Genomic DNA, 13,713 nt, shown 5'->3' on the forward strand with positions numbered 1-13,713 from the left:
AAATAGAAGGACATAACGATTACAAGCTATTTGGCTTTTTTTTTTTTCTCTCTTATTTGGCTTTTAAAAATGACTTTTAGCTGGGCGCGGTGGCTTACGCCTGTAATCTCAGCACTTTTGGAGGCTGAGGCAGGTGGATCACCTGAGGTCAGGAGTTCGAGACAAGCCTGGCCAACATGGTGAAACCCTGTCTTTACTAAAAATACAAAAATTAGCCGGCTGTGGTAGTGGGCGCCTGTAATCCCAGCTACTCAGGAGGCTGAGGCAGGAGAATCACTTGAACCCAGGAGGCGGAGGTTGCAGTGAGCTGGGATCGCACCACTGTACTCCAGCCTAGGGGAAAAGAGCGAAACTCCATAAACAAACAAACCCAGCTACTTGGGAGGCTGAGGCAGGAGAATTGCTTGAATCCGGGAGGCAGAGGTTGTAGTGAGCCAAGATCACACCATTGTACTCCAGCCTGGGCGACAAGAGCAAAATTCCATCTCAAATAAATAAACAGTAAAAAAAAAAAATGACTTTTAAAGCTGAAAGATACATTATTTGCAAGACGGAGTTTTAAAAATCATATTCTCCAGGGGCATTAACTCTCTGTGCTCCAGCTATTTAGCTTTCAGGAGTTTAGTGTTTTATTGTAAACCAACATTGTGCACCATCTTGATCTGAGGTGAATGCCAGGGAATTGCTGTTTAAAGTGATTTTTAGAATAAAAGAAAACCATTTCATTCTCTGATTTGCCCTCCCTTTAAAAACCCCACTCTGCATTTCTGTCTTACGGCTTCTGTACTGCATCGGTCCTCCTCAAGCCAGCCAGCTCCACGTGGAACATTATGTTGCTCTTTCAGCATAAGCAGGTCTATTGTGATATTTATCTGAATTCAAGCAAGGCTAATTAAAAGAGCTGCTGACAGTTGTTGTGATCTGACTTTGACTGCAGCTTGATGGTCATTATGGGTAAATAATGAACCAGGTCTGCAAATGTAGCAGCTGCCAACTTGGGATAGAAGAACGGCTATTGCTTCCAATTTAAGGATCTATCGACCGCTTCTCTTCTCCCTGCAGATCTTCTGCAGAAAACTAATGTTTTCTGCTGCTGTGTATTGTGGTTTCAGCTGTTTCAGATATAGCCTATAATTTCCTTCTTTAATATTTAACTTAGGACATTATTAGCTTTCAGAGTTAACAACTTTTCTATTTTGAAGAAGTTCAGCTTTGTCCTTGTGTAGGCTTTAGCTAATCAGCTATAGTTTATTTATATGCATCTAATTTGTGTGTTGTGCAGGAAATGGCTAGTCTGTAAGAGCAAGGTATAGCTTTATTAAGATGTTTCACAATCGTATGTAGATACCTCTTCTAAAAAAAGAGATAGATGCATGTCCCTTGCTTTTGTTTTCTTAAAGATAAACACCTACCAAATCTCAGTTTTGAATTTTGTTCACTTTGTCAATGGCTTATGAAATATTTTGATGCAGAGCTCTATTTATCAATTCAGAGAAACTGCTGCAGTGACTTTCATTAAAATGCAATACTGAATATATTGTCACTCCATCATGAGCTTTTCCTTGTCCTATTAGCAAGTAGGAACAGGTGCATTAAGGTAAGAGAGAAGGCAAATTGCATTCATAGATTAATATTCTTCCTGCAGATTTTTCATACTTGTGAAATACAGTTTCTGGATTTAAAAGTCATATTCTAGAATTTAACACAAGCCGGCACTTAACAACACATCCCTAGCATTTATTCAACTGCCATAGAAAAGACTGTCTGCATTGTGTAAAGTCTGAGGATACAGTGGTGCTTTGTGCATAATGCAGCAGAGCTTTGAGATCTTGCTGGGAGGAAATGATCCCAAACATGCCCCTGAAAGACAAGTCTTATTCTGAAAAATAATGATGAAAAATTGCTTATTTCTTCATGTATTTGTGTCTGTGTTTATTTCAGGAAAAGCTAACTAAACTTTGTTTATCTGACTCCAGAAGAGTGCTGTGAGTGTTTTTGCTTTTCTGTTTCCAGCTTGGATAATGCCAGAAATAGTGTTAACAAGGGGTTATGTTATGCTGGCTTATGTTAAACCAGATCACCCCTAACATGTGCAAAGCCATTCATCTGTGTCACCAAAACCCAAGAGAACATCTGACATGGACTCTGAAACAGAAACAGTGATCACTTACAAATCAAACATGGCACGCTCTAAACTGATTGTGCACGGCAATCTTTTCTAGAAAGGACAACTAATTGAACATGATAAAGTGTAAAGTTAATTAACACCCTTAAATTTGTTGATTACTTTCACGGGATTATATTGTTCGTTGAGTAGCAGCTTTCTGTCCCAGCTGTCGCCTTTTTCTGCGAATGTCGCTGGTAAACAATAGAGACACCATAACAAGTCGTAAATGGTCCCTGTGACAGCAGCCCCTTGTGAGGCTGCATCTGTAGAAAATGATTAGAACAATTGCATTTTAAAGATGGCTCACATTGCAGCCCAAGTCCCATTGGTCCTCTTCTTGATCTCTTTTGATGGCACACTGGTTAAAACATTTAAGTTCTTTTGAGTAAATTAAGTGATTTACTATGTTTGGCTATATATCAATGGAAGTGCTTTGGCGGCAGTATTTTTACAGTATTAAAGACAAATATAATTTGAATTGTACTTTTTAGTTTTCCATCTCTTCCCTCTTTGGACTTGAAGCCTTCTTTCTAATAGTCATAGAATTGAAAATGATCTCCTTATTTGTAACTTGGGAGTAGTTCGTCTAAGTTATCAGCACCTGCATCATGGTTTATCTATCATAATTCTTTGGGTCAGCTTTTCAGTAAGGCTAAATTCCAAATTTCAGCTCTTTGCTACTGTTAGGTCAAAGACTTCGACATGTTTAAGCTGAATAAATTTACTTGTTATGTTTAAATTTTTTATAACATTTGTGTAATAGCTATATACCTTTCCAATGTATTGTTTCATTTGAGTGTCAAAGTTAGTATGGCCAGTGTTTTTATCACTGTTTTCAGATGAAGAAACCAAGACTGAGAGGTGTTATAACTTGTCCAAGAGGTGTGACCCTGCACTGTGATTTCTTTCCAAGTCTTTTAACTCAATCATATGTTTTTCACTTTTAACTCTTCATAGTAATGTCCCCATACATGTACACTTAGCTTATGCATGTTTATGTAGCAGTAAGTGAAAATGCAGTTACCACATGTAAAGAATCATGCTGCCCCAAAGTTGAGCTTTTAAAAAAGTAATTGACAAATAAAAATTGTATATATTGTATACATGTTATAAAATATGTATACATTGTAGATTGGCCAAACTGAGCTAGTTAATTACCTCACATACTAACCGTCTGTGTGTGTGTTTATGTGTGTGTTTGGTGTGGTGTGGTGAAGTTACTTAAAAATGTACTGTCAGTAATTTTCAAGATTACAATAAACACATTGATACTTAAAAGAGCTTTTTGATAAACTAGAAAATATTAAGTCTTAATGAGTCTTAATGAGTATTCTTGGTCATTTTATTAGCCATTGATATCTGCCTGCCTACTAAGAAGGAAATTAACATTTATCAGATACATGCCATGTGCTGGGTGCAAAGATTCAAACAGCTCATGCCAATAAGGATCTTAATAAGACACACCAGAAAAATTATTGATTAGAGTAGTGTAAGTGCTTTATTAGAGATATCACCAGGAATGTTTTAAGGATGGAGAAAGGGGGGTCATGAAATACTTCTCAGAGTTGTCATGAGTTGAGTCTTGAAAAATAAGCAGGAGTTAGCTAGGCAAAGAAGGCAGAGAAGGGTATTTCATGTGAGGGAACAGCCCAAGATAGGCATGGGTGCATGAAAAATCATTGCACATTCTGGCCATTGCAAATAGTTTTCAGTGTGCATTGAGTGGTAGTTTTTGTTGCAAGGGTTAGATGAGGAGACCAGAGAAGTAATTAGGATTCACTGACAAGAAAAATAAAGATTTAAAAATCAGAGATCATTTAAGGAGAGAAGAGAAAATTCATTGCTTCCTACAACTCAAGACACAAGAGAGGGTACAGTGAGTTATGTAGTTCTCCTTTTTGTTGAAGCATAAATATACAGGTACTTCAGAAAGAGTAACTTAATGGAGAAAAAATGGGAGGGACTTTGAGACTATATAAGAAATGCTGGCTGGGCGTGGTGACTCATGCCTGTAATCCCAGCACTTTGGGAGGCCGAGTCAGGGGGATCATGAGGCAAAGAGATTGAGACCATCCTGGCCAACATGGTGAAACCCCGTCTCTACTAAAAATACAAAAAAACTTAGCTAGGTGTGGTGCCACGCGCCTGTAGTCCCAGCTACTCGAGAGGCTGAGGCAGGAGAATCGCTTGAACCTGGGAGGCGGAGGTTGCAATGAGCTGAGATTTTGCCACTGCACTCCAGCCTGGTGACTGAGCAAGACTCCATCTCAAAAAAAAAAAAAAAAAGAAAAGAAATGCTAAGTAATAGTGAATAATGTTTTCAGTTGCTAGTTATTTTCATGTTAATGTATAACTTAAGCCTTGAGCCTGTTTTCATTCTTATATCAAATAAAACTGCCCAAAGATTAGGAGACAGATTAGCATAAATGTTAGAATGAGGTGATTTAAGTAAGTTTTACTTCTTTTATAGGTATAAGGCTAAGATTAGCCTGAAAAGGATATAAAGCAAGAACCAAGCTTCAATTCAGTTTATCTTGGGAAAAAAGGTCACTATTTTTGATGCAAAAATGTGAAAACATTGTTCATTACTTCATTTACTGTTCCTGCATGAAGTTCCAAATGAGAATTTTAAAAAATATGTTAACTCAGTTCAAGGAAAAGATATGCTTGCTCCCAAATAGAGTTTCTCAAGACTTCTAAGATACTCAGATCTATATTTGAGATTTGTTGTGAGATACTATGGTTTCTTTTTTTATTGTTCTTAATACTGATTTTGTTTTCCTTTGAAATTTCAGTTTCATTTTTTAATTGACAAAATTGTATATATTTAGCATGTACAACATATTTTGAAAGATGTACATATTGTGGAATGGCTAAACCGAACTAATTAACATATGCATTACCACACATACTATTTTTGTGATAAAAGCACTTAAAATCTACTCTCTTAGCAGTTTTCAAGAATACAATACATTGTTATTAACTATAATCACCATGTTGTACAGTAGGTCTCTTGAACTTATTTCTCCTTATTTCTGATTCTCTAAAAGCTCTCTATTTTTTTTGCTCTGATAAGCAAACCCACATTGGTTGTGAAGAGAGGTGGAGTATTATGTGCATTTAGATAACAGGCAGAACTCAGCATCTAATAAAAAGCATACCAGATTACTTGCTCAGTTCATGTTAAACTGCTCTGAACTAGATTTGCAAATGGATTCAAAATACCTATAGTCTTATCAGTTTTTATATGCCTACCTACAGTTGACAGCAAGAATATTACTCTTCAAGAACAATATCTTGTTTTTTCACCCCTTCTCTTTCTGAGAATTCATTATTCTTTCAATGATGAGGGTTGAAAAATGAAAGGAAAGGGGGAATCAGGATTTGGTGGCGATTGCCCTCGTTCATCTGACACTTGGTATGTGATGCTACCTTTTGGCATTTTCTTCTGGTTATACATCTCTTTTCCCTAATTATATTTTGGACTCTTTGAGTGCAAAGACTAGGTTTTATATCTACCATGACCTTACATTTTGGACTTTCTGTGATGGTCATATTTCAAGTAGTTTCTGAATATAACAGAAAACAAGTCCTTATTTTTGATTCAGCAAATATGTTTACTCGTTGAATCTTTACACATAGCACAAAGATCTAGCAAGTTGTTAAAGGCACTGAATAAATATTTGCTGATGATATTTTTCCTCTTTGGACCTCTGTACAACTGTATGCCCTCTAATAGCATGAATCTGACTCTTTTATTAGCTATATGTATTTTTCTTATCCCTTCCCCCACCTCCATTCTCCAACTTCTCCCTCCCCCCACCATCACAAGCACAAGATTTCAGACTCCTTGAGAACAAGGATTGTTTCTTCCTCATTCTGAGGGTTGAGAACCACTGAAGAATGGATCTCCAATGATCACATCTTTGATGTCAACTATAAGTAGGTGTGGAAGGGAAGAAGGAAGGTAGTTTAGCAAATGGAGTCATCTATGATACTTTTTTTTTTTTTTTTAAGAGAGAGAGAGGCTGACTTAGAGGATTTATGCTTAGATTTAAAAGTGCTTCTCCACTATAAGGCTTATTAAAATCAAAACAGACTACCACGAGAAGTGACAGATGTCTATCACTTTAAAATCAGGGTAGTCAGCTACCCATTTTGCATGGTTTGGGCATTTGCTTTTTCATTTATTTGTACAAATGAGTTCAATGTTTCTGATTCTAGTATTATGGGAGAGAAACACTAGAGACATCATCACAGGAAAGTGTTAGAAAAAGCACTAAAGGCAGCCACAAATATTTAGGCTTTTTAGAGTTAATGTAGTTACATGAGAAAATTTTCTTTTTTCTCATTTGGAACAATTTTTTTTGTACAAAGTAAAACATGCCATAGTTTTATGTATTAATATAATAAATGCGGGAAAGTGGATGATTATGAACTTGAAAACCCAAAATTATCATAGAATTTCAAAAGCTTAAAAGGAATTCAGTGATAATTTTCTCTAACCACTTCACATCCTAGATGAAGAAACAGGGTGAGCAGCATTTAATGACTTGCTGGAATGATAGAAATGCTTTGTCTGTAATCCTTGGCATCTTGTGCATATCTTGTGAGAGCAGTTATCACATGGTATTACAATCGTTGTCTGTTTCCTTGAGACTTTCCTTCTCTCTTGCCTCCTGAGAATCTCTTATGTACTAGAGCTAGTGGATGTGAGTGAATGAGCCAACAATCACTGTCCTCATGGAGCTAGTGTTATTCTAGAGAATACAGACCAGAAACAAATGAAAGTGTTAAAGAGGTGATAAATGCTATGAATAAAATTGAAGCAGGAAAAGGAGAGAGTGATGAGATGCTATTTTAGATTGTTAGGTTGAGTGGTCAGGGAAGGCCCCTCTGAAGAGTTGAATTTTGAACAGAGGCCTGAATGAACTAAACTATACCAGTCATGAGTATCTGGGGGAAGAACATTTCAGGCAAAAGGAATAGCAAGTTCAAGGCTTTGAGATGGGAACATACTTCACCTGTTTCAAGAACAGCAAGGAGGGCAAGGTGGCTGGAAAGCAGCAAGTGATGGGAAGAATGATATGAAATGAAATAGGAGAGGTAGCCCAGAGCCACATCATGTAGGGCTTTGTAGGACTTGGGATTTTATACTGAGAGAGATAGGAAGTGTTTGGAGGGTTGGGAATAGGGAACAAACATGAGCTGGGTGAACTAGATTTGTATTTTAAGAGGATTCCTCTAGCTGCTATATGGAGAACAGACTACAGAGACAAGAGGAGAAGAGAAATAAAGTAGGAGACTGTTGCAGTAATCCAGACAGGAGTTACTTGTGGCTCAGACCAGGGTAGTAGGGGCGAACAGTGGGAGAAGTGGCTGAATCACCAGTGTGTACCTTCTTAGGAGCAGGGACATTTGTGATTCGTCCTTCACCCAAGGGGTTACCACAGGGCCTGATTCTTAGTAGGTGCCCAGTTAATTGTGTTGACTAGATAAAACAAATGCAGATTTCTTGTCTTTCTCATTCACTATGAGAAAGATTTTGCAAGAAGTCTTCACAGTGATGTTATCTTAGGCTGTAGACCACTAAAGTTCTTATTAACCTGTGCCAGCCTGCTTCTGTTATTTATAGGTGCAGCCCAAACCCGCTAATACTTAAAAGGAGAGGCTAAAATTATCCCAGAGAAGACAATAGCTTAAGTAACTAAATAGGAAAATGCCCACTTCACAAATTGAAGTTAAAAAGTAGTAAGCCCTTACATTTAAATAGCATTTTTAGCTGGTCATGGTGCTCATACCTGTAATCCCAGCACTTTGGGAAACCAAGGCAGGAGAATTGCTTGAGCCCAGGAGTTTGAGACCAGCCTGGGCAATAAAGTGAAACCCCGTCTCTACCAAAAACAACAACAACAACAACAAAAAAAAGAAATAGCCAGGCACAGTGGCACATGCCTGTAGTCCGAGCTACTCGAAAGGCTGAGGTGGGAGGATTGCTTGAGCCTGGGAAGTTGAGGCTACAGTGAGCTGTGATCATCACACTCCAGCCAGGGTGACAGAGTAAGACCCTGTCTCAAAAAATAAATAAATAAATAGCATTTTTATTTTACAGCATACATTCACATATTCACAGCCAATCTATGAAGAAGTTATTAATACTTTCCCTGTTTTATACACTGAGACTCAGAAGTTAAATAATTTGTCACACAATTTGCCAGCAAGTGGCACATCCCCAAAACAAAATATAACATCTCCAGATCTTTTACCCTTTCTACCATGCTATTTATCAACCAACCATTTGTTGAGTATATCATGCACTGTAATAGATAATGGGGATGCTGGCAAGCCATGACCTCAGTGCTGACTTTGTAGGAAGTTTATAATGGAGGAATCAGACAAGAAAATCCAAGATTTTAATAAAGTATGATAAATGCTGTAATAGAATTAAGCACAGGGTGGATTTTGGTTTTGTATATATAATTAATAAAATATATGTAAAATAAATATTTCTTCCAGTATTCTAGCAACTACCCGAGTATGCATTGTGTGTTTTTATATTTTAGAAAATGGACCAGAATCAAAATGGCATATCATTGTAATAAATTTCTTCATTTTTGATAGACATAAACATCTATACAATGTCTTCTGAAATCCATAAGCTGTCTTACACAGTTTTAGAGTCGCAGCTTTCTAGATATTCTTTCCTAAGTTCAAAATGGTTACATTTATTTCAGGATAATTTCGGTATTTTTGTTTTGTTTTTGAGACAGGGTCTTGCTCTGTTGTCCAGGCTAGAGTGCAGTGGCGCAATCTCAGCTCACTGCAGCCTCCACCTTCTGGGTTCAAGCAATCCTCCATCTCAGCCTCCTGAGTAGCTGGGACTACAGGCGCATGCCACCATGCTGAGCTAATTTTTGTATTTTTCGTAAAGACAGGGTTTCGCCGTGTTGCCCAGGCTGGTCTCAAACTTCTGGGCTCAAGCAGTCCACCAGCCTCAACCTCCCAAAGTGCTGGGATTACAGATGTGAGCCACCATGCCTAGCTAATTTAGGTCTTAATTCTCTTTTGCAGTGGGACTAGGCTTGATAGTGTTATATGATTAAAGGAATACGTATGAGAAGATAAGATTTGGTTCCAAGGAATGTCAAAACTTTAGAATTACCCATTTTAGTTAGATGCTTACTTTGGGATGTAGGTTATGATGAAGTCGGAAATAATTATGATACCACATCAATATGAGGAAAGAGTCGAACTACCACAGACTTCTGAATTAAAAGATAAATTATTCTTTCTTTTGTGGTCTTCTCTTGCTTAAGCAACTTATTTCTGCTTTTTAAAATATGTGTTTGAACAAGTGAGAAAGTACACCTGTCAAAAGACTAACCAGCTGAGAACCATTGTCAGCATTAATTTTTTTTTTTAATAAATGACTCTGAAGCTATTTAGCAGTCTGTAATCTAAATACAAAGCAAAGCTATTGATCTATGATGGATAGTGCTGGATTTGCTCATAAGCTTTGACTTAAATTGTCTACTTAATTTCTCTAGGTGAGATCAACAGGATTAGGAGGAATGGTGGTTATATGGTTTAAATAAAAATGGCTATAGAAATTGAGCAAAATAATTGTAAAACATTAATGGTTTACCATCTTGATAAAGTAAACTAGAAACTAACAAAACAGCAGTCACTTTAATGTTATAAGAATGTTTGAATGACATAGATTGGCTAATTGAAAGCATTTTTTTATAAATTGGTATTGTATATAATCCATTTCAAAGTGAAGATATTGCGAAATAATGTAATTTAACCATATGTGTGAGCATCTCAGGTTTTCATAACATGTGGGCACTCACTCTTCCAAGATTGTTTGGCTAGCATAATGCTGACTTTTTTTGGCTTTTAGTAATTGGTTATGAATAGTATAAACTGTAAAATAGAAAGCTATTTGATTTGACAATAGCAAAATATTCACAATTTGAATGAAATAGGTATCTCTTCACTTGGGCTTTTAAAAAACATATAAATACTGTATTTCATTGAACACATTAAATTCAAAAGCAGGCCATTACTTGCAGCTGTCTGTTCTAATGGCCAGATTTGATACATACTACAGACAATTACAGTTTCTTTGTTCTTACTGTACTGTAAAATAAGTTCTTCCACATACTTGCCTGGGAAGTTTTGAAAAATAAAGCCTAACTTGAAAATTATGAATCAAGATTTCTTTCAATATTAAAAACAGTAATAACACTCTTGGTTTTATTTTATAGTTAATAAAAATTTAGGTGAATGAAGCTTCTTCCTCTCCCTTTTAGGACAAGTCTAGATCATATTTTCTGTGCTAAATTGAAAGTTGTTTCTCCAGTCATTAGAATGAATGAACATGCATTAAGCCTCTGTTAAAAGCTACTAAGGAGTAGTGAAGTCAGTGTTAAAGTTTATTTCTTCTTCTTGCTCATATCACTAAAAATAAATTGCCCAAAAGATGTATAGCAGGAAGGAAAAGAAAAATCAAATAATATTGAAAAGTACACATGAGAATAATCAGTCAAAATAAGCAAAGTTTTCCTTGCCTTAAAAAAAGAATCTACCATCTGAAATGCCTACTTGTTTAAGGAACAAAGAGCCATGTCTCCCTCTTTGTAGATCTCACTTATAGATAGTATTTGGAGAGTGGGTGAGTGAGCAAGAACCCCGAATCCAAACGTGGGCAGCTGACCTCTCTCTGGCTGCTCCTTTGCTGATCAGGGCCCAGGTAAAACTTTTTTTGTATACTTTCTGTAACTTAATAGGTTTCTTAGGAGAATAATAGATGCATGGGAATAATAACATTTACATTTTAAGTTCCCTTATCTGTTAGGCCATGATTGTGCCAAAATGATTAAGGTGAGTTGAGATTGAGAGTACAACTGAATCTGTATGTCTCTTTTGGTTTGTGATTAATCTGGGTGATACTTGATTGCTGAATATTTCTGTAGAGATTTAGAGTATCTTATACATGCCTGGCATAAATACAGATAGGAGGCAGGATGTTTTTAGTTGGTTTCTCTAATTTTATTATCTGCCTAAACATTTTAAGAAATATATTCTTTTGCTTCTATCCCTTTACCCCCAAATGATTCAGGTGTAGGAGCTGCACGATCTGGGAACCTCACATTTATGGTGGGAGGAGTTGAAGATGAATTTGCCGCTGCCCAAGAGTTGCTGGGGTGCATGGGCTCCAACGTGGTGTACTGTGGAGCTGTTGGGACTGGGCAGGTAAGATTTTTACATTAATGACCTTGACTTGATGATGTAAAATTGACTAATGTTCCTTTCTCTTTCCTGACCATATTTTTATTCTTCTTTCTTCAACGTATGGATTCTTTGTTTGCTCAGATTTTAAAACATTTATTTTGAATAAATTAGTTTTGCATCATTCCTGGTGGGCTTAAGCAGACATCAGCCAATTTACTTATTAAAAAAACTTCCATTATTGGCCAGACGTGATGGCTCATGCCTGTAATCCCAACACTTTGGGAGGCTGAGGCAGGAGGATCACTCAAGCCCAGGAGTTTGACACCAGCCAGGGCAACATAGTAAGACCCCATCTCTACAAAAAAACAAAAAAATTAGTCGAGTGTGGTGACACACACTTATAGTCACAGCTACGTAGGAGGCTGAGGTGGGGGGATCACCTGAGCCCAGGGGTGGGGGATTGAGGCTACAGTGAGCCATGATAGAGCCACTGCAGTCAGCCTGGGTGATAGAGCAAGAACCTATCTCAAAAAAAAAAAAAGGGAAAAAAAATTCATTATTAGGATCTTGACATGTCTGTCATCCCAGCAACTACTGAAATCATCCTTAAAACTGCTCTTATTTGAAGTGCTTGTTTCTGAGTTGCTATTTTCCTCCATCTAATTTTGTAATTACAGTTGACCCTTGAACAACACAGATTTGAACTCCATGGGCCCACTTATACATCTATTTTTTTCCATAGGTATATTGAAAATTGTTTTGAAGATTTGTGACAGTTTGAAAAAACAGATGAACCACATGGCCTAGAAATATCAAAAACATTAAGAAAAAGTTAGATATGTCATGAACGCATAAAATATATGTAGATAGATACTAGTTTAAATATGCACAAATCTGTTATAAAGAGTTAAAATTTATCAAAGTTTACAAATATTTATAGACCATACATGGCACCATTCACAGTTGAGAGAAATGTAAAGAAATGTAAAGATGCATTAAATCATAATGGCATAAAATTAACTGTAGTAATACTGTACTACTGTAATAATTTTGTGGCCACCTCCTGTTGCTATTGCAGTGAACTCAAGTGTTACAAGTATTGGGCATAAGATGTCATGTGACACTAATCATCTTTGAGTGGTTCATCTCTTCAGTAAATTTGTATCATAGTAAAAACTGATCTCTTGGAATTCTCTTGTATTTTTTATCATGTTTAGTGCAATACCATAAACCTTGAATGACACCATGGGACCCATACAAAGTGCCACTAGTGATGCTGGAAGTGCCCCTAAGAAGCTGAGAAAAGTCATGACATTACAAGAAAAAGTTGAATTGCCTGATACATACCATGGATTGAGGTCTGCAGCTGCGTTTGCCCTCCATTTCAAGATAAACAAATCCAATGTAAGGACCTTTGTAAAAAAAGAAAAGAATAGTCATGAACCCATCACTGCAGCTACTCCAGCAGGCTTGCACTTTTTGCAGAACATCTTTTTATCTCACATTGAAAATGCAGCTTTTATGTAGATGCAGGATTGCTATAGAAAGGCATACTTACATCTAATATGATTCAAGAAAAAGTGAAGTCATTATATGATAACTTAAAGCAAAAAGAAAGTGAAGGATCTAAAGCTGGAGAATTTAATGCCAGCAAAGGATGGTTTGATAATTTTAGGAAGAGGTTTGCTTAAAAAATGTCAAGAAATAGGCGAAGTAGCTTCTGCCAACCAAGAGACAGCAGACAGTTCCCAGGCGCCATTAAGAAAAAATCTTTGAAGAGAAACTATATCTGCCTGAATGAGTTTTTAATGCAGACAGAAGTACCCTATTATGGGGGGGAAAAAAGGATGCTCGAAGGACATTTATTAGGAAGAGAAGCAAGCAGCACCAGGATTTAAGGCACGAAAGGATAGGCTAACTCTACTGTTTTGTACAAATACAGTTGGGTTGATAATCAGGACTGCCCTTATCTATAAAGTTGCTAACTCCTGAGGCTTTAAGTGAAAAGATAAATACCAGCTGCCTGTCTTTTGGTTGTACAGCAAGAAGGCCTGGACTGTTTCTGGATTGTTTCCATCGATGGCTTTGTCTCTGGAGTCAGGAAATAACTTCCCAGTAAGGGATTGACTTTTAAAGTTATTTTGATATTGGACAGTACCCCTGGCCACCCAGAATAACATGAGTTCAACACTGAAGTCGTCCAAGGGGCCAACTTGCCCCTAAACACAACGCCCCTAATTCAGCCTCTAGAGTAGAGGATCATAAGGACCTTAAAGGCTCATTACACATGGTACTCTATGGGAAGGATT

At 37.0% G+C, this 13,713-nt stretch overlaps 1 protein-coding gene across 1 annotated transcript in view; it reads left to right on the forward strand.

Annotated features, from left to right (window-relative positions):
• HIBADH (3-hydroxyisobutyrate dehydrogenase) overlaps window positions 1-13,713 on the forward strand; it is a 143,350-nt gene that overhangs the window by 114,451 nt on the left and 15,186 nt on the right. The window contains exon 5 of the mRNA XM_054495336.2: window positions 11,292-11,425. Within this exon, the coding sequence (XP_054351311.1) occupies window positions 11,292-11,425 (134 nt within the window). The remainder of the gene's footprint in view (window positions 1-11,291; window positions 11,426-13,713) is intronic.

The sequence above is a fragment of the Pongo pygmaeus genome, chromosome 6, assembly GCF_028885625.2.
Source record: "Pongo pygmaeus isolate AG05252 chromosome 6, NHGRI_mPonPyg2-v2.0_pri, whole genome shotgun sequence".
NCBI lineage: Eukaryota > Metazoa > Chordata > Mammalia > Primates > Hominidae > Pongo > Pongo pygmaeus.